Source organism: Podarcis raffonei, chromosome 4 (assembly GCF_027172205.1).
Source record: "Podarcis raffonei isolate rPodRaf1 chromosome 4, rPodRaf1.pri, whole genome shotgun sequence".
NCBI lineage: Eukaryota > Metazoa > Chordata > Lepidosauria > Squamata > Lacertidae > Podarcis > Podarcis raffonei.
Window position 1 is genome coordinate 28,401,910 of NC_070605.1, and position 20,901 is coordinate 28,422,810.

The 20,901-nt window shown below is 40.6% G+C and overlaps 1 protein-coding gene across 3 annotated transcripts in view; it reads right to left on the reverse strand.

Moving 5' to 3' along the window:
- Positions 1–20,547, reverse strand: part of UBL3 (ubiquitin like 3) — a 42,108-nt gene extending 21,561 nt beyond the window's left edge. The window contains exons 1-2 of one of the 3 annotated variants that reach the window (XM_053385971.1): positions 19,258–20,547; positions 8,411–8,437 (exon numbers count right to left, since the gene is read on the reverse strand). In XM_053385971.1, the coding sequence (XP_053241946.1) occupies positions 8,411–8,437; positions 19,258–19,284 (54 nt within the window). In that variant the 5' untranslated portion in view covers positions 19,285–20,547. Of the gene's footprint in view, positions 1–6,292; positions 6,314–8,410; positions 8,438–19,257 lie in introns of those variants that run through there. The other 2 variants (XM_053385972.1, XM_053385973.1) reach the window with 2 other exon arrangements.
- Between the last annotated feature and the right edge of the window lie 354 nt (positions 20,548–20,901).

The window sequence follows — 20,901 nt, forward strand, 5'->3', positions numbered from 1 at the left end:
AGATTTTGTAATGGTAACAAACTATATTGTAACAATGAACAGAGGTTTTCCTCTGTCTAAACCTAAGGATGTTTGTATATCTGCCTCAGCAGTAACAGTTCACAACTTAATTAGTTTTTGATGCATGAACTAAGCCAAGAGCCTTCACCTTCCTCCCTAAATGCGTCACAGAAATCACTCAGGGGCTATTTACACTGCAGAGGAAAGAACGATTATGATTATCTACTGCAGTCTAGACCACAGAAGCCTCAGAGTAATGCAACATACATACATATACATGCATGCATTACATATGCATTATCATAATGCTACCTGAGATTGCAGCTAAGCCTGGCTAACCTCCACTTAGAATTCATACATCTGATGAGGTAATACTGAAGTGATCATTGACATATTTCCAAAGTGCAGGACCTTCCACTAGGATGACCATTGTGTAGATTTTTTGCGTATTAATCAGAGAGGTAGAGAGAGACTCAATTAAAATAAGTACTGTGAGATTGTTAATACTAATTAATGTGCCCCTTACTAGTACTGAATCACAAAACAAACACTCCTGTATCTCTGGATATTATCAAAAAGCCTATGTTGTCAGGCAGATTCAATGAGGAAGATACCAACAATTTTCAAATGGAATATAAAATGAACCAAACCCAGACTTGCCTAAGCATGTGATATGTAAAAACTGGAACTGGTCAGGGGTGCACATGTAATTCAGATTGTGAGTAATCATATGGAATGTATTCAAGAAACACAAATGGAACTAGCAACAAAATGTTGCAATGTGGGCTGTGCCTGTTCAGGGTTCTAGCCAGCCAACTGTGCCCTCTTTCAGAATACTCCAGTCCTCCCATCTCCCGCCCCCAATCAGACACTCAATGTTTTATAGCCACTAAGTATGCTCAGTGTTTACTGGGATGTTTGAGGGATGCTGTCCCTATTACATGAGGAAGAACTTTGTAACAGTAAAAGCCATTGGACAGTGGACTCTCCTTCTCTGGAGATTTTTAAGCAGAGGTTTTTGCTGGTCATCTGTCATGGATGCTTTAGCTGAGATTCCTGCATTGCAAGGGATTGGACTAGATGGCCTTTGGGGGTACCCTCCAACTTTTATGATTCTATGATTCCATCTGCCTCCCCACAAAAAAACATTTTTTTCTGCATTTTGGAAAACTCCAGGGCGTTCCTCCAGGTACAGTGGTACCTCCGGTTGCAGACGGCATCTGTTCCGGAGCTCCAGCTGGATCCCGAGGTTTCCACAACCGGAGGGAATCGCTTCTGCGCATGCGCACATGGTGGTAGAGCGCTTCTGCGCATGTGGTGAAACCTGGAAAAATACTTATGGGTTTGCCGTGTTCGCATCCTGAAGGATGCGCAACCAGAGGTACCACTGTAATCACAAATCCTTCCTATTGCTTCTCAGTAGTGTCTAGATGGCTACTATTTTGTCAGTACTCACTCTTAGGAGCAATTTTGTTACAACAAAAACATATGCTGCAACTTGTTACGTGCACTAACAGAAACTTTTGCACGTTACATTACTTGACTCTGAAACTGCTGTGGTCTAGACTAGGGTTTAATTAAGCCTTGCTTGCACGAGGAAAAAAGTTGTGCATGTGGGCAAGAAAGAAGGCAAAAGAGAGTATGCAAATATGGTCTTCTCTACATGCCGCTCTTCTTGTTTGACATTCAGTAACAACAGCCACCATAGGTGTGTAGCAAGTGTGAGGGCAGGGAAAAGTAGTTTGGCCCAGCCTTTAATGCCACCAACCTCACCAGTTCCAGGCTTGAGACAGTTAGAGTGGCTCTAGCCCCGCTGTATACAGTGCTTACAGAGTCATAGCATGTGGTTCATCGGTCTCTGAATACCTAAACAGGACAGGAGAAGCACAGAGCATCAGATTGCAAATCTGTGGCCTAGCTAACATCCTGATCTAATCCCAGAATAGCAGGCTCTTCTGTACCACCTCAACCCTTCCCATGACATTGGAAACACATCTCTACCACTGACTAGAAAGTTTTCTACATACTTTATGAATTTTAATACCCATTTTCCAGTCCAGAAGACTTAAAAAGCAGGCAAAGCAGGCAAGGGAAAACAGCTGAAAATATTAAAGAAGCATTTGGTATATAATGTTATAGCTTCCTGTTTTAATTTTTCAAGTTGTGTAACAGAACAAGCTTCACACTAACATAGGCCTCCAATCTTTTTATGAAATGGAGATTTGTACAGCAACAGCAGCACTATGCAACTATGTGCAACAAGGGAAACTGAATGGGGTATTGTAACAGCAGTATGGCTTGTTTTCCAGAGAGAAAAAAGCTACTTCTGGTAAATATCAGCCACATCATTGTTAAGAGTCATTTATTAAGTCACAAGACCCTGAATTCACAAGCTATCTTCTTCTCCATTTCAATTTATTTAAGTTTCTGAATCTCTTCCTGCACAAACTTGTCAAATGTATTACTGACTGATCCTATATAATTGAGGAAATGTAGCTTGCACATTTAAAAAAATGATTATAAAACTATAAACAACTTAATCAGAAAAAATTAAGTAGCGTACATAATATAGGCACAAATTAAGAGTGAACATCCAGCTAAAAAAATGGTAAGGCACAACACTTTAGTCTGAAGCATGGAGATCAAACATATGCCTATAGTACTCGAGTTTGGATAATCAATTTGAACCACTATTAGTCTGGGTCACACATAGTGCTACACAATAGTTTATCATTATGGCTGAAGCCTGTCCAGCAGTTTGTATAGCTTGTTTACAGCCAACAAACCATGATCTGAAGTCATGGTTTGTTGTTTCCTTACAAACCTTGGTTTGTTTTAACTATGGCCTGCTGTTTCATGTGAGCACAGTACTCCACCCCACTGCACCCCAGACACTCACCTAACTACAAACAGCAGCTGGAAAACAAAAGAAAAGTTTGGAAAAACAAATCACAGTTTGCTAGATCATCTGTGGGAGAACTTATGATTAACAGATAGTTTTGTTAAACAAACCATGGGTTAGCATTACAGGCAAAGACCAATTTATGTGAGTCCAATGATGTATGACTGCAACTGTGTGCACTGCACAGAACCCAGGAGTGACTTTTAAAATGGCTAAAATGGCCCTAAAAGAGCCCAGAAAGGGTAAAAAAAAAAAGTGTGGACACACGAGCCTTTGCAGCTGCAATCCCAGAAGCCCTTGCACCGACTGTTGAAACCTGTGGAGAGCTGGAGTTTGAGCAAGGAGGTTTGGAGAGAGCAATTGTGGTGGAGTGTGGCATCTGGTAAGTGCTTTTGGTTTATTATAGGGTTTTTCAAGAGCTTCCAGAGGTTTAGAGGGTTTTGCAGGCTTTTCCAATGGTGTTTCACCTGCGTAAATAGGGAGTTGCCTGCATTTGCTAACCAGAGGAAGTGTTACAGTTGAGTAGAGAGATTTCCTGGGAAGTACCAAGCTAACTTCAAAGGGGCAGTATCAAATACTATCTAACTACATGAGACATGAAAAAATTGAAAGGAGATTCAAGTAGCCAAAGCTTGAAGAACTATGGCAAAACCCCTAGAAGACATTGATTAGGATAATTTTAGGACAATGATCCGCAATAAGATAATGCAAGATAGTCCGAGAACATTTACCATCCTCCATTGCTCAGTAATGCCCAACAAAATACAATGCCCAAATTGCACCTTTTGGAGCACACCATGAACAAGAATTTATGCTACACTGTGGTGTAGGGAAGTTAGACCAGGACAACAGCCTGGTTCAGAAGGAAATTCCTTGGCTCAAGAAACGCTTGGAGGACATAATTTGGCCCAGAATAGTACATTAAACATAGAATAGGAATGATGAATTGCTGAGGATGATACACACATGACCCCATTGTGTTGATCTTAAGATTACTAAAAAAATTAAAGGCTTTTCAGTATAACTGTGTCAGTGAAATTGTAGTTATTAATATTCAGACAGAGCATAACAGAATGTTTTAAGTGTTGGAACACAGTTTGGTTTTCTTAGCTTATTCATTTGAAGTCAGTTTCCTAGACCCCAGGCATAAGAAATCTGGGTCAGAAAGCACAAAGTGTACAGCTAGCTACTCCAACAGAACAAACAGCTACAAGCAAAAAAGCTGCAAAAGGGTCTTTATCAAAACATTTTAAATAAATGCAGTCAAGCATGTTAGAAATTCTTAGAACTCCAACAGGTTAAGTTATAGTCTCTTCAGAAGGTTCATACAAGTTTAACAGTTTTAGCAGGTGTTGGTTTTTTTTTAAATACTTTCTCTGCACCTCTTGTTATATCCATTCCTCATATACAAGATCTATTCCCACATCCACTCTGCTGAAAAAACAGCTTGCTGCTATGTTTTTAGAGGGGGGATATGTGGCAAGTGATTTTTCTGTCCTCACTGGGATAGCTCAGTCAGTAGAGCATGAAACTCTTAATCTCAGGGTTGTGGGTTCCAGCCCTACGTTGGGCAAAAGATTCCTGCATTGCAGGGGTTTGGACTAGATGACCCTCATGGTCCTTTCCAACTCTACAATTTTATGATTCTGTTATTCCTCCCTCCTTACCACAGTCAATAACTATGTTCTTGAAATAGAAGAGCTCAAGGAAGAGAGAGAAGGGCTGTTGAACCATGGTTCTCAACTATATGCTCAAACCACATGAGGTTGCATTCTTCCTTCATATGGTTTAGAACTATCAATTGCTACAAGATATGATGACTATATGCCAGCTCCAGGATCAGAGCTGAGTATGTCTGCATATAAGTTACTACAGAACAACTGTGGGAGACAGCATTCATGTCTTGGGGCTTCCCACAGACATCTGGTTGACCACTCTGGGAAACAGGATGCTGAAGAAGACAAGGTACAATGGTACCTTGGGTTACAAACACTTCAAGTTACAGACTCCGCTAACCCAGAAGCAGTACCTTGGGTTAAAAACTTTACCTCAGGATGAGAACAGAAATCGTGCGGTGGTGATGCGGCAGCAGTGGGAGGCCCCATTAGCTAAAGTGGTACCTCAGGTTAAGAAGAGTTTCAGGTTAAGAATGGACCTCCGGAACGAATTAAGTTTGTAACCAGAGGTACCACTCCATGCATACAGTTTGCATGTATAAAATCCCAGATTCAATCAGTGACACCTCCATTTTTTAATAAAAAGACTCAAATAGCTGGTGTTGGGAAAGGCTTCTGCTTAAGACTTTTGCAAGCTGCTGTCTGAAGAAGTGAGCAAGGTGAGCATCATTAGCTCAAAGCAGCCAACCTGGCAGACTTAATTATGTCTCTGAGCTGCAGCCCCTCCTCCCCCATTCCAAACAGTAACTTTCTGCTTCATAATTGTCAACTGCTTCAGGGCTACCCTTAGAAGCATTAAAATGAGCGCTATAGGCCATCTAATGCAACCCCTTGCCCTCTGCAGGAAATTCAAAGCTAGAGAATTCCCAACAGATGGCTCCCTGGCCTCTGCTTGAAGAACTCCTGCAAGGGAGAGCAACCACTATCTCATGTAATTAGTTCTATTATTTAACTGCTCACCATTAAGAAGTTTCTCCAAATGTCCATTACTGAATTTCAGTCTTGAACTGCAGTCCTGACCCCTCAATCAACTACTTAGGCAAGGTTGCACATAGTTCCCTTTATCAGAGAAGACAAAATAGGAGTTCACTGAATAATCTCTCTCCAAACCATTTGGCTGCATTTTTTTATTGTCTTGTGAATTTTCCTGCAAGGTTGATAGGGCGGAGGGGCTTTAAGCATCACAGACAAATGGGAAATGAAACATTGTGGTGAAAATATAACAAGGCAGCTTAGGGGAAAATAAGTGGATGTTAAGGAGGAAATGCTATATTGAGAATGCTTCTTTTTATATTAGTGTTCAGAGTTGGGGGTGGGATTGCTTCCTATATGTGAGAATAAAATATTTTAGCTTTTCAATGATTACTGTTTTTCCACCCCAGATATAGCCATTATTTGAATTAGACATATTCAATTATGAAGTTATTTCACAGCCAGAAACAAATTTACAAATTTTCTTGCATAATATTGTTCATCTATTTCCAAATACAGTTATTAAGCAGAATCAAGCACCCAGTGGTTTCTTTGTATCTCTTTACCTATTCAAGTTTTTTAAAGAAAATTTCTCTCAAAGCTCAGTATATTCAAAATATGGTGCTGGGCCTTTGCCAACTTTCATGTTCCAAACGATCTTTAACCAGCATCAACCAAGCACTTTACATTGCCTTATTTGCCTTACATTGCCTTATTTCTGAGGTTTTGTTTTTTCACTCACCATCATGCAAAAAGCAATCGAAAATCCATCTGAATTTCCAGTCTAAGTTGGAAAACACAATTTCAAGACTGCTTCCTGTTCTGTTAGAGTAATCATTCAAACTACAAGGTTCTAGACAACAATATAGAACAAGCACTGCCAGGTTACACGGCAAACAATTCCAATTCCTAGTCAGATTATTCTTACGTCATTGTTTACAGCTGAAGTAAAGAAGCCCAGAATATAAGGTCTAGTATGACCACAGTTTTGACAGTTCAGTGTTTACTGTTAAAGAAATGCTCTCAACTTCCATGTTTCCAAGATTTGATCAAACAGATATCTCAACAGATAACTTGATCAAAATCTTTTAAGGTACTGTTGTGTAAAACTTGTGAGGCCCCTTTTTAGAAAGCGACATTAGTGGCATTAAAATTTAAGATCTCTATTATTGAAGCTATATTGAAGCTATTTTCAGGTTACCTTGCAAAACAGATTCTTTCAGTTCAAGCCCCAATGACTCCAACAATAATTAAACCATGAATTTAAGATTTCTCTATAATTCTGCAAAGAAAAGCACTTGAGCAAGGCATTGACACTAATCAAAATTTACACACAAGCACAATCCAGCCAAAATTAGGAGTTTCATATCTCAATAATTTCAGTTACATTTATTTCAAAAAGAGTTAACACACATTACAGTGATGTCCAAACATTTTTCAAAGAGGGCCAGATTTGATGGAAGTGAAGGGCCATGAGGGCTGACCAAAGGGCCAACCAAAGTTATTGAGCTTTTCTTTGGAATGAAGTTGAGCTTTTTTGGAGGTTAAAGTTGTTGAGGTGTTTTTTTTAGGATTTCACCTCTGGATAGAAACTGCCATAGGGGCCAGATTAAACCAACCGGTGGGCCTGATTAGGCCCCCAAAACGGACTTTGGACATGCCTGACATACAAGCTTAACTCTTAAATGAATTGGGCTTTGGATGGATTGCATCTTGCTTCATTTCCGGTTAGCAAATGTTTCAGTACATACAGCCAACACAACTATATAGTAAGCTTGAGTGTGAGTGTGTGAACACACCCAACCAACAAAAGCTGGCCAATTCACATGACACCTTAATTCAAAATATGGTTTACTGTGACCATGCGAATGTGCAGGCTCCTGGAGAAGTTCCCAGTTCCTGTACCAAAGTTTGGCTTAGTGTGCTGTCTGAACCCAGGGCTTGTAGTTAGTAAGTAAAGAGATCAACTACAAGCCTGGGTTTGGACAACATGCTAAAGCATTGGGGTGGTGGGGAAGACTGCTGCAAGAAATATGTTGTGTAAATTAAGCCACATGACATCTGATTCACTTTAGCTCATTATTCAGGTACCTGAAGAGTACATCTGATCTCATGAGAGCCAGAAAGTCCTCTCAACATCATACAGAGTGCAGCAGTATTTATACACTGATTATGAATCAAGGCAATCAAGAGTCACGTGGCTTTATTTCCACAAGTCTTAAATAAAAAACAAGCATAATTCTGATCCACATAAAATCTTATCTGCTCCACTAGCCCTAAGAGAAAAATTGGTGTGCTGTGCCAGCTTGCGTATACAATTACAATAGCTGCTGTCCAACAGTAATAAAGTCTGGGTTTTTAGAACATTTCATTATGCATATACTTATGTATTATAGCGCACAATAATTCAAAGAATTGTAGAGTTCGAAGGGCTCACAAGGATCATCTAGTCCAACCCCCTGCAATGAAGGAACCTTACACCCAAAGTGGAACTGGAACCCATGACCCCGAGATTAAGAGTCTCATGCTCTAGCGATTGAGCTATCCCAGCTTGCTCTTCAGGAAAGACAAGATGAAAAATACAAATACAAGAAAAAAATCACTATCAGATTAAAAGGGATCTATGACAACCAAGATGAACCATAAAAGTTCATGTTGCTTCAGGACAGAGGATTTAATGACATGTGGTCTGAATGACATGTGGTCTGTCTGTCTCTCCTCTCACTCTTTAAAAAATCTACTTCTAAAACCAACTGAGCAATTATATACTTTTTATTCACACATTTTACAGACTTTGTTCTCTCAGGGCCAAGCACAAAAGGAATAACCTGCAGGCAGGGCATGCTTTCGTCCCACTTACCAAAGCGCGCTCACCACAGGGGGAAAACTGTAAGCAGAAAAGGGCAATGTCACTTCTATATGGCATTAGGAAGGTCAAAATACAGATAGCAGTAGCTACATGGTTTTGAACAATTAGATGTCTCAAGAAGGCTACAAAATAGCAGTTCCAGCCACAGTCTTCTTTAACAGTAAGCCTTGAAAAATAAGAGCAATACCCCTGTAGATCATTTATTACTTTGCCACAGCCATAGGACAATTTTGATTCCAGAGCTGTATTAATTTCTCATAAGGTTCAATGGCTGAGATCATGATTCTAAATAGACAAACCACTGATGTTAGTGCAACTTACTTCCAAAACATGTTTTAAGACTGCAACATTAGCGCTTTAGGTTTACCATCCCACACATATACTAGTGTCAAGGAACGGCTGGTGAAATATCCTATTTACTCATTTGGAAAGAAAATGTCTTGTCCCTAGCAAGACGCTGACCTTTCACAATTATTTGTTGGCTGTTCATTAATGTCAGTGCAGCTAGCTCTAATGGAGGTAACTTGCTGAACAGTTACAAAGTACAAACCATATTGCCAGATTTAAGCAAAATTTTCAGTGCAGTCTTTCCCACTAATAAAAAGGTATTCAATGCTTATATGAAGCTTTTAAAAAGTTCCAACACACTTGATGAAAAGCAAAGATGAAAAGTTACAATGCCAACAGAAGTATTCCATGTAAAATCTGTAGAAACAAATGGAACTGTAGAACATACTTTGACTACTACAGAGATACAGTGCAATCAAACAATGAAAAACAACAGAACATTTCAAGGGAATATGCTTGTTTATTGAAGATTAATCAATAATACAACATACACAGGGGTTATATTCCAGGGATCGTGCATAAAGCCAAAATTGTGTTTAGTCAAAACGCCTTGGGTACAATGATGGGTAGGATGGCCAAACTAGTTTCCCCCACTTTTTTAAAAAAAGGTTTTGGCCCAATGTGTACAGCTGAATGTGCAAATGTTAAATGTGCGTAAGTTGCAGGCTTACTGTACTATGTTCCTTTTTGGCAACTTTGCTAGCTATGTTTGGTCTGGAAATGCAAGTTCTCAAACACCGAATACTTGTTTAAGTCCTGTCAAAACAAAGGACACCACTCTATGTTTGATAGCATCTATTCTACAGGGCCATCCATGCCACCATTCATTATGTTAGTTAGAAGGAGACAAAGGCTAGCTGCATATCAGTCTAGGCAATTTCAGGCATAGACTTCCCAAGACTGTTCCTGGAGAAGCTAAAATTACATAGGTTTTAGACCTCATGAACTTCTCTCTTTCTTCTCCCAGGGTTTTTTTAAAAAGCAGATTTCCCACAAATTCAGTCAGAAACTTTTTAAAAAGCCAAATGTACACATATTGTTTTTTGTCTTTGCTTTCATCCTATTTTAGTGGCCATTTCTCCATAGCAGTTATTATCTACTATACAGCAACAGGTCAATCCAATGGCCTTGCAACAATATAAATCCTAACTCAGTGACAATTACACCAGTGCAAAGGTCACTGGATCATTCTGAAAGTTATTATCTATTCCTGATGCTTCATCAAACTCATGCTGCTATAACTGGTAGCTGTCAGTTTTCACCAAGACTGGGGGTTAAGCAGAACTCAGCTGGTGGCTTAAAGTAGTCCATGTTACACTGCAGTCAATAGGGACTGCATGGCAGATTTTCAGTACAGTGGTACCTCGGGTTAAGAACTTAATTCATTCCAGAGGTCCGTTCTTGACCTGAAACGGTTCTTAACCTGAGGTGTGCTTTCGCTAATGGGGCCTTCTGCTGCCGCTGCACTGCTGGTACGCAATTTCCGTTCTTATCCTGGGGCAAAGTCCTTAACCTGGAGCAACCACTTCCTGGTTAGCAGAGTTTGTAACCCGAAGTGTCTGTAACCCAAGGTACCACTGTACTGCCTTCTGTTAGCTCACAGAGGAAACAATGCGACTCCTGACACCGTATGGTATTAAATATTTGGTTATTTGTGGCCTCAGAGGTGAGGGGCATATATATGGGTTAAAAAGAAAAAAGAAAAGCAGGATAGCTGCTGCCACCTCTGTTGCTGCTAAAAACATCGCAGTAGAGTGCCAGACACAGACCATGGTTTGTGCTTGTCCTAGCTACCAAGGAACTCTGAAAACTGTCTCCAGCACTTACAGTTTTCTGCCCCAAGAGTCTTCTGGCTCAGTCCTTCAACCCTGGTTCTGCTAGGTTCACACAGTAATGTTTCGCTGTTAGTTCTCTCTCAGTTTAGAAAAATATAACTGGATAGACCCCAACTCTTTCTTCAGGGACTGCAGGGTTCTCAACCTTCCTTCTCCAACCCAATTTCTCTCAGTTTACAGCAGCTGAAGCAAAAGGTTAGTTAGGGACTCTTAGACTGACACGAAGTAGGCCCAACAAACTGAACTAGGCAGGCCGAGGTGCACAAGGCCTCTAGAAAAACAAAAATACAACAAGATATGATTTTATATTTTGAACCTTTTCAGATTTTTCCAGGTCTACCTGAAAACATCTTTGAATGAAACAAATTACTGATACTTGCCCTTGCATACATTTAAAAAAAAATTCTGCAAGAATAAACTCTGCACAAGTTGCTCTTTCAGCCAGGTGATCCAGTGGAGTCAAATCAAAGTCAGAGTCAGACTGGCAGCCATGTTCAGCATGCTTTGCAATTGGCAAAATTGTCTGCTCAGTCCCCTCAGCCAGAGTATTTTGTACTGTCTCTTCAAATTATGAATATTTACTTACAGACAATGAGTTGGATCCATACTTAGTCATGGGTCAATTCCAAGAATGATTATGGCTGCAACCCTATACTCACCTCAAAGTAAACCCCACTGAAGTAGCGCTTACTTCTGGGTAAACATGAATATGCCTGTGCTGTCAGTTTGGTTCTAACCCAGTATGCTTACTATTCACCTCCTAAAAATAAATAGCTCTGTTAAATAACTAGCAGTTCTTCCCTCAAAGTTACATGCCCTTAGTTGTTTCTGCACAGGAAAACTTGTATCTCTGTTCCAGCCTATTAATAAAAGGAAAGGAGAGATGAAGAGGAAAGATGAGATTTACTAGGTTTTAAGAACAGCCTAAGGAACTCAGAAGTCTGTAATAAATATAGAAGTTATGTGTGACATCTAAGCAGTTTAACAAGAATATACATAATGAGAGACTTACGTCTCTTCTAGTTAACATTCCAAAAGCACTGTTGCTTCACTCATACAATGACCAAAGTTACCCTTTAACTAAGCAATATATATAGGAAAACACAAATTCTATATTATATAAAATATAGATGCCTAGATATTGTAAATTTACTGAACAAAATTTATGTACCGCTCAATTGTAAATAAAACCTATAAGCTGTTGATAAAGAATGCTCTGTTTTTCTGTTAATTAACATACTCTAGTGATTAGCAAAGCAATCCAAACCGTAGCTGATCAGCATTGGGAAATGACACAGCAGCATAGCCACTGCCCCATCTGCAGCCCCGTCCCTTATGCCAGTCAGGGCACAATGCAAGGTGGGAGCGTCCTGAAGCTGGTATAACAACTGGGGTCAGATTGGGCCTGATGCCATCAAGTGGAAATAGAGATGGGCCCAAAACACAGAAATGGACATGGAACTGACACAGAACCACCCATTGAAACAAAAGAAATCAGCTGAGTGCTAGAGTTTGTCCTGTGGCTTTAAAAATGAAACCAGCAAAAGTATTACCTTAAGTTAGCAATGTTTCTATTGGAGAGATTCACAAGTTCATTAAAATTTGGCCTTTCAGAATGCAGTAAGAAAATAGGCTTGAATGCTAGCATTCAGGGGTGCAAACTTGAATGCATATGGGGGGCAGGTAAGGCCTGCCCCATATAATCAATCACAAGACATGACACACAAACACCATTTGAATGGCAATGCCCATAAACTTTGGGGAGCCCAGGCCCCCTCAAATATTTTATTGGGGGGCCAAAGGGACCAAGGCCCCTAGGATTTGGCTCCTATGCTAACATCTATGCTGCTCACCGAATTTGTCTTTTCAGCGTCCCTTGCACCTAAATTTATACTCTAAAGTTGGGAAACTCACTGAAACAAAATTGCTACAGAAGGACTGTAGCCATTAAGCAAGATCAGCAAAAAATGTTATTTTTTGCATGTGTAGAAATGCCTTATGCTTGTGCAAAAAGAGCAGACGTATCCAACCCTAAAAAGAAGTAAACTAAAATGGAAAGTTGTTCTACTCAATGTATCTAGATTTAATTCCAACTATTCAAATCTAAATCACAATCTATGATGAAAAAATAGCCTTCACAAACTTATAAAAGTATCATTTCTCACCACTTAGCTATACAAAATGCTTTATAGAAAGATTCGACATTTACAGATGATTTAGCAGCACAGACGGTGAAACACTTAATTCTTGAATTTTGAACTGATCAATTTTTATACTCTATATTTGAGGTTTAATGGCATGCCTCTTCTAGTACCCAGCTGGTATATTAGCCTCTGCCTACTCACAGCTTAATCTGCCAGCTTCATTTGAATTTAGATGGCAAACCAAAGCTGTTTCTAAAGCCAGCCTTCTGGTTCCAAGTAATATCAAATTAGTAGTGTACATTTAATCAGGTCCATGGCTGCTCACACAGGTAAATATTATCAGAAACTTCCTTCATTTTACTCACATACAGAAAACTGACATAAAGTGTTTTTCTCTAGGGTCAAGGTCGGAAAATTAAATTTTTGTCACTAATTGAGGAACTTATAAGGGACATGTTTGTTTTTATGAAAATCTGCGTTGGTATAGGTAATAAAGGGGGCTGTTTTAAAAGGTTTAATGCAGAGCTTTATTTTGCACGAATATTCATCAGTATTTTGTGATATAAAAACAAAACCTAGACCTCTAATAAACTCTGTTACCAAAATTTGCCTGTGTTCTTCCCAACTAACTAAAACCCTCAAATCTGATATACCTATATAACCCAAGACACCTTGATTACTAGGAAAATGTAAAAATGAAAAATTCATATACAATCCTCAATAAAAGATAACTTAGGGGTTACTCAAAGCAAAGTTTCTCATACACATAACTTAATGTAATGAAAGTGCCTCTATTGGCTAGATTTCTATATTTTGGCCAGCTTCATCTGGATAGCTTCATCCAAGCTCCACTCTACCCCAAACCAAAGCCCATCTAAAGTAGCCTGCTTAACCAATGAACAGTACACATATGCCATTTCTTTGAATATTCCTTCCGTCCCAGCCAGAAGGGGACCAATTACAGAGTTTCACTCAATCAAGCCTTGTCTAGAATGGCTATCTATGCTCTCATTGCCTCCACTTTCCACAGATACCACTAGTGATTTAAAATCACCCAGTGACACCCTCATTGCTGAATTACCGGTACACCATATCCACTTGACAACCCCACCCACAACTCCCCTCTTATTACATTATCAATTACACAAGATACCTCTTCCTTCAACTGCTGTGCACTGTAACTGTTTAATAAAGTAGGGATGTTTTGCTCAATGGGTGAAGTATGGATGGGGAAATGGGTGGCTGAGAAATGTGTTACTGCTCCTTAAAACAGTTACAGTTCCAAGACAGAGCAAAGTTAAGGAGATGGGGCTAGTGGGAGATGTGAAAAGGCAATGATGGATACAGCAGCTGAGCAGAACAGTGGTAGGAAAAGGTCAAGAAACTCTTGGCGACAATGAATTTTGAGAGCCTTTGATAGGGAAACAGGAGGCAATGTGGAAATGCTGGGCTGTTGCAAAGAGTTGGTGAAGAACTCTGAGATTTCCTCACTCTTACAGCTGGCCAGTGGTAAGGGAGATAATAACACAGTGAGGAAATGCCAGTCACAGGGTGCCACAAAGGAGTTCAGAATATTGGTCAGGCTATGAGGAGTCAGTAAGAAATAAGACAAACTTTGCTTGATCATCTATCTGTGAAGGAACTTGAAAATTAATTGTGGATTTGTTTGTTTTTTAAAGTATGATTTAATAACCAGTGACTGACCTGAGGTCACCTGGTAAATTTCTGAAATATGGATCTGAAATAGCTGGTCTCCCCTGCCCTAGCCAAACATTAACTATTACACCACACTGGCTTTCAAAAGTGTTGCTAACCACATACATAAGCATATCTAGTTTATCCAAATTAACTATAACTTTGATATTTAGGCTATTTTGCAAACTACAGCAGACCAGCAATTCCAGTAGCTTTATCACAGTTTGACAGTAATTTGCTTAAAGTTTTAGGGAAGAAGAGCAAAAGAAGTGGGAGTAAGAAAGTAAAATTGATATATAATTCTAAGCAAGCAAAGTAGTGGCAAATTACAAATCCCTCTCTTATCATATTAGAGAAAATTATGATTGAGAAGAAATCATTGTTATAGCACTGAGCACTGTTTTGTAACTAGCCAAGTAAGAGGACCTTCCATATGAGAAAAAGCTAAAGCACTTCAAGCTTTTTAGCTTAACAAAAAAGATACAAGGGATGACATGAGTTTATACATTTACAGAGAATTCTCCCAATCTCAGGGTCACCAAATCAAATTGATGGGCAAAAGGAAAGATACTACAAATGGAAGCACTTCAAACAACAACTACAACAAATTTCTGTAGTTATGGGTTTCACAACAGCAACAAATTACTGTAGCTATGGAATTCACTACCAAGATGTTGTGCCACTAGCTTAGAAGGGATTAAAAGTGGCTGAGAAACCCATGAAGGATAGGTCTAAACAGAAACTAAGTTATGGGGCAGTATGCCATTAAGAACAAATTTCTCTTCAGCGACAGCAGGGGAGGACTACTGCTTTCATGCCCTGGTTTTCCAGAAGCATTTGGTAGGCCATAGTGAAAAACAGGATGCTAGATTAGATGGACTTTGGTTCCATTTTCAAATAAGTGATAAATAATATAGTCACTTCCTATAAAACCATTACATTAATTATTTCAATTCATCTTTTAATGCTTCCTCTTCAATGAGTCCAAAAAATAACACTATGCCAAAAATAATTAGTGCTGGGTAAAATAACTGAAATTGACAAAGATGCAATTTCAATCTTCATATGCAAGCATTTGTATTCTAGGTGCTTTTCTATGAAATCTTTAAATTTCATTATTGCAGCACTTTTAAGTACCAATAGACAATATGAACAATCTTAACCCATGAATTCTATCCCTAAATCTTCCCCCAAACCTTTACAAATAACAGCCCAGATATGAAGGATTTTCTTGCCACATATGAACTACATAGCATACATCCAGCTACCACATCAACTTACGTAGCAACTGGTAATAGTTCTGCTCATTTCGCTCTGAAGGTGAGTGAGGCTTACAGATTACCGACGCTCGGCTTTAAATATTATATACCAAAACTAATTACTGGGAAAAGGGGAGGGGGCTACAGATGATACCTATGTTTATAGCACCCCACTCACATTTTAAGAATTTTCCAAATTAATAGTTAATTCATCAAGACCACTGAAATAAAGATTTCCTTCTATTGCCTATTTTTTACACCAATATATTAACACCCAACACACTTCTCTAGACACCACAGTACTGCAGATAAAACCATAATTTGCATGGTATTTGGGTAAAGGTGCTGGCAGCTTCCTTTTAGTGGTTGGAAGCATGCCTCCATTGAGAAAATGTAACTGTCTTTCAGTATAAATGTGCAGACACAATAATGAAGTTCAGGGAACTTCAAATGGAATCAATTCAAGTTTTGCTAGGCTCCTATCTTTTATCAACATCCTCTTGCTGCATCAACAATACACCATATATTAGGTATGTCTGGAATTTAGTTTACAGCAATCACGATATGTAAATAAAATGTAAATGATAGAGGATTACATTAATCACTGTAGGACTAATGTTTTGAAATATTTAGCTAAATAAATGACTGCAGTTGAAGGAGGAAGTCAAACATGACTGAAAAGAAAGATCAAAGATTTCAGCATACCAAAGCCATGCCCACTTATTTTTAAGCAAAATTATTCAGAGTCCATCACTGCAATTACATATTAAATGAGGGGATAGAGTAGTAGAAGTGTGAAGCACCATCCACCACAATTTGATTAGATCAACTTATTTGGTGCCCTACAACAACCTCTGACATCACATCATGGGGAAGTGACAAAAGCACTGTGGTAAAACATCTGCTTTATGTGCAGAAGGTCACAGGTTCAATCCCCAGCATCTCCAGGTACAGCTGAGATGGAATCCTGCCTGAAATCTATTGCCCATCAGTGCAGACAAAACTAAGCTAGATGGACCAAGTCTGACTTAGTGTAAGGCAGTTTCCTATGTTCTGTAATGGTCATGTATGTGTATGCATGTGTTGATTGGGTCATCCATATAACCTTTATGATCTCAAGTTGCTTTCCCTCCTTTTAAGGTACCCCTGCCCGTACGGGCCAGTCTTGACAGACTCTAGGGTTGTGCGCCCATCTCACTCAAGAGGCCGGGGGCCAGCGCTGTCCGGAGACACTTCCGGGTCATGTGGCCAGCGTGACATCGCTGCTCTGGCGAGCCAGAGCCGCACACGGAAACGCCGTTTACCTTCCCGCTAGTAAGCGGTCCCTATTTATCTACTTGCACCCGGGAGTGCTTTCGAACTGCTAGGTTGGCAGGCGCTGGGACCGAACAACGGGAGCGCACCCCACCGCGGGGATTTGAACCGCCGACCTTTCGATCGGCAAGCCCTAGGCGCTGAGGCTTTTACCCACAGCGCCACCCGCGTCCCTCCTTTCCCTCCTTTTATATGGGGAAAAAAAACCTGTTAGTATACATGATATGAATTTCCCTGCTTTATTTCACATATCTTCACTCTTACCCAAGCCTGAAAATATGTAGGTTTCAAAAACTGTTTTAACAATTGCTTTACATTTCCTCAGATGATAAAAGCAATGAGATTTTATAAGACAGGAGCTCTCTGAATGTGATGTAACCTTGGTTATGACACTTCTTTCCACTGCAACTAACAGGGAAAGACTATCACCTGCATTCCAACCATTCATTGGCTGAAGCTATGGAAATGTAAACTACTAAAGTTCCAAGCTTCAAAGAGAAAGCCCAGAAGCAATCACTTCCAGTTGTGGAATTTGAACTTCTAATTTCAATATGAGCTTGTGCAATGAGAGTAATATTTGAATTAGTATTCTATTTCAAAGGTTCTTTCTACGTCCTTTCTAAACAATTTTCCTATAATTTACAGTCTGGCTTTCAAAATAAGTATACTTGCATGTGCATCTCTGCAGAATTACAAAAGTTGCGAAACCCCCCCAAAAACTGCTTCAAAAAACACAAAGCATTTTTAAGCTTGAGAACCAGGAAGTGCAACAGATTTAAAAAGGCGATTTGTTGTTCTCATACCAATGACCAAACTGACCACCAATCCATTTATTAAGATACAAAGTCCATACTGAAAGCTCAGAGCCTTCAGCAGAAGTCAACAAAACAGTTGAAGTCAACAAAACAGAATTGTTTGTTCCAAAACTAGATTTTACTGACGATGATGTATTAGCAAACCAATATGGCATTCAGTCCTCATTAAGTACATATAAGTTCCATTGATTTCAATGGAAGTTAAATTTAAGTTTATGCTTAACTTTCCCAATATTATCAGTGTATGCCCACTGTGAAACAAATCCCACTTATGTCAATGAGAATTACTCCCAGGTAAGTGTGTACCAGACTGCAGCCTAAAAGGTTCTTTTTCTTGACTGGATCATAGCTACAGCTTTTAGTGATTATTTTATTGTTGTTTTATTACTGAAGACATTTTTTAAAATGCTTTGAAGCTGAACAGATATCAGAAGGAAATCAATCAGAGCTAAGAATCTGCTACAAGCCCAAAAGAAAAGCATCAAATAAAAGGATTAGCACATAAGAATCAACAATATGCTTTATATTGCTTGTGATTTCCCCTCCCCAATATTTTGCCAAAGTTACTTGGAGCAAAATGCTTTATTAAGCTACAGATAAACGTTATTAAAGTAGTGCCTTTGTCACAAATTACTGTTTTCCTGTTATGCAGAGCCAAAAACAACCATGTTAATGCCAAGCATAGACTGTGGCCCTGAAAGCTTAATTAGACACATATACAGAGCATGAATGGCACATTAGGGCTCATAAACCATAACCGTTTATCTTTAAATGGCATGACATATATAGTTAGGACATATGACAAAATTCACTCATGCATAAGAAAAAACATATGTGCAGTACATAAAGGAACAATCAAGTTAACTTTATCTCCATTTCAAAATAATTCACAGATCCAGAGTTGTTTGTTCTTAGTATACATTGTAGGCAGTCCCCTCTCAAATCTATATTCTTTCCTCTTTCTCTCGATTTCAAAACAGTCCAGATAGGTTACTGGCACGACACTTTACTGAAATAGGGTGTCCGATAACAATTCAAAAAAGGGCCTGGCATAAGAAGTGCTGGAGTGTAGAGAACTCTTGTCCCCAAGATACAATGTCTAATGATGGCCTTCTGGAACTGTTAAAGAATATTAACCCATTTTAGCCAAGTAGTAAAAAAGAATGAAGGGAAGTTGAAAGAAAATGGCAGGATTTAAAACTAGCTTTAAGTGCAGAACCACTGATAAAAAAGTAGTTTCATTTCATGTTGTATCCCATTTTTCCCCTTGCTAGAATCTAAAACACTTTAAAAAGTCAAATACAGTAATGAAACTGATAATTCACTCTAGTACAACAGAGATGGTTCTCACTCTCACATCTACCTTGCTCCAAAAGGGCACCTCAGTTCCCCACCATAATTCTGAAAACAAAGTCATCGTGAACTTACCATATCAGATGGAACACTGCTAGACATCTTGATATTACCCTGATGGTTTCAAAAAGTACAGAATAATATTTCTTTTTTAGAAAAAAGCCAGCCAGCCAAGACGATCTTCCAGCTAACCAATCTTTGGTGTGCGTCTGTTAAGTTCTGAGATTTATTTTCGCCTAAACTACGGCAAGGAAACTGTGGATCGAGGGGATCAAAATCCAAAGAGGAACTGGTGTTGAAAGGCTCGATCGGAAACACCAGGGAAACCAGAGATGGCAGCAGATCCTTGTCGTCAGCAGCACAAACACCAACACCAGCGGTGCCAGGTAGACCAGAAAGAAATACACAAGGGCATGAATTGTGTACAAGCTTTTTCTCTCTTCCCCCTCTCGCTCTTCCTCTCCAGCCTAGACCAATAATGAATGACGAGGATGATTCAGAGGATAGTTCTGCGCCCGAGTCACCTCCTCATTAAAACGAGCGACAGGCAGGCAGGCACTCCGAGCAGAGAGAGAAGTAAGGCGACCTTCCTCTTTCCCTGGAGCCGAAGTTGTTGGGGGGTGGTTTTTTTATTTAATTTTTTTTCGTTTCCACCCACCGATTCTCTCCAAGTGAAGGAAGGCTGAGGGAGAGACTGGGGCGGGCTCTTCTCGGTCCTCTCGGTTCCCTTTAGACGTTTATTCTTTTTTTTGCAAAAAAAACAACCAGAACAAAACACCCGAACGGGGAAGGAGGGCGGAGGTGGGGGGAAAGGAGGGGGGCGTCAAAAGAAACGACACTCTCCCCCCTCAAACTGCAGCGGCGGCGGCAGCAGCTCAAGGGGGGATTTAAACTGCAGTCGCCTCTTCTAGCAGCAGCAGCAGCAGCGCTCGCCGCCCCCTCCGCCTCTCCTTCCTCAGGTCTCTGTTCTCCTCATCGCCGCCGCCGCTCCTCTCTCTCCAGACCCTTCGCCGCCTCTTCCTCGCCGTCCTCCAGGGGCTCCCTCGGCAGCAGGCGGTTAACGGAAACCCCCCTCAGCTGACGCGGCGGGGCTGCTCGCCCTTCTCTTTCCTCCCTCGGAAGCCGGCGCTTCTGAGGAAAAGAGGGGCGAAGAGCGAAACAGTTCGGCTTCTCTTTTCCACCCCTCCCCGCCCCTCAGAGAGAGCCGCTCTCGGCTACCCTTCGCCGCCCGCAGCCGCCGCCGCCGCTCCCGCCGCCGCCTCTTGTCATCTTCCTTTCAAACCAACATGGCGTCTGCGCCGAGCTGAGAAAAGGGGACACGGCAGGGGAAAGACGGACCAGGCAGCGCCCCCATCCCCCACTCCCCCCCTTCTCCGCACACATAGACACACTCCGGCTCCGCCCCTTGTTCTTTTGCGGAGCCGCGTCAGAGCGCGGCTCCGCGCAGGCGTTGCGCGCAAGGCATCATGGGGGCTGTAGTTCGAAAAGGCGCAGCCAGGGTCTCCTCCTCCTCCACCACCACCACCCTCCCCTCACAAAAAGCGGCGGTGTGACGCAGAGCTTTTTCGCTTTGGCAGCTGCTTGTTGTTATAGCAGCCCCGCCTCCAGCAACTGTTGCTAAGGGGACGGGGAACTACCCGCTGCTGAAGAGGCAAGGGGGCCTGTGGCGCTGCTGGAGGAGGGGGTTTCGCACGGCTGGCTCGTGACTTGGCGCTTTCC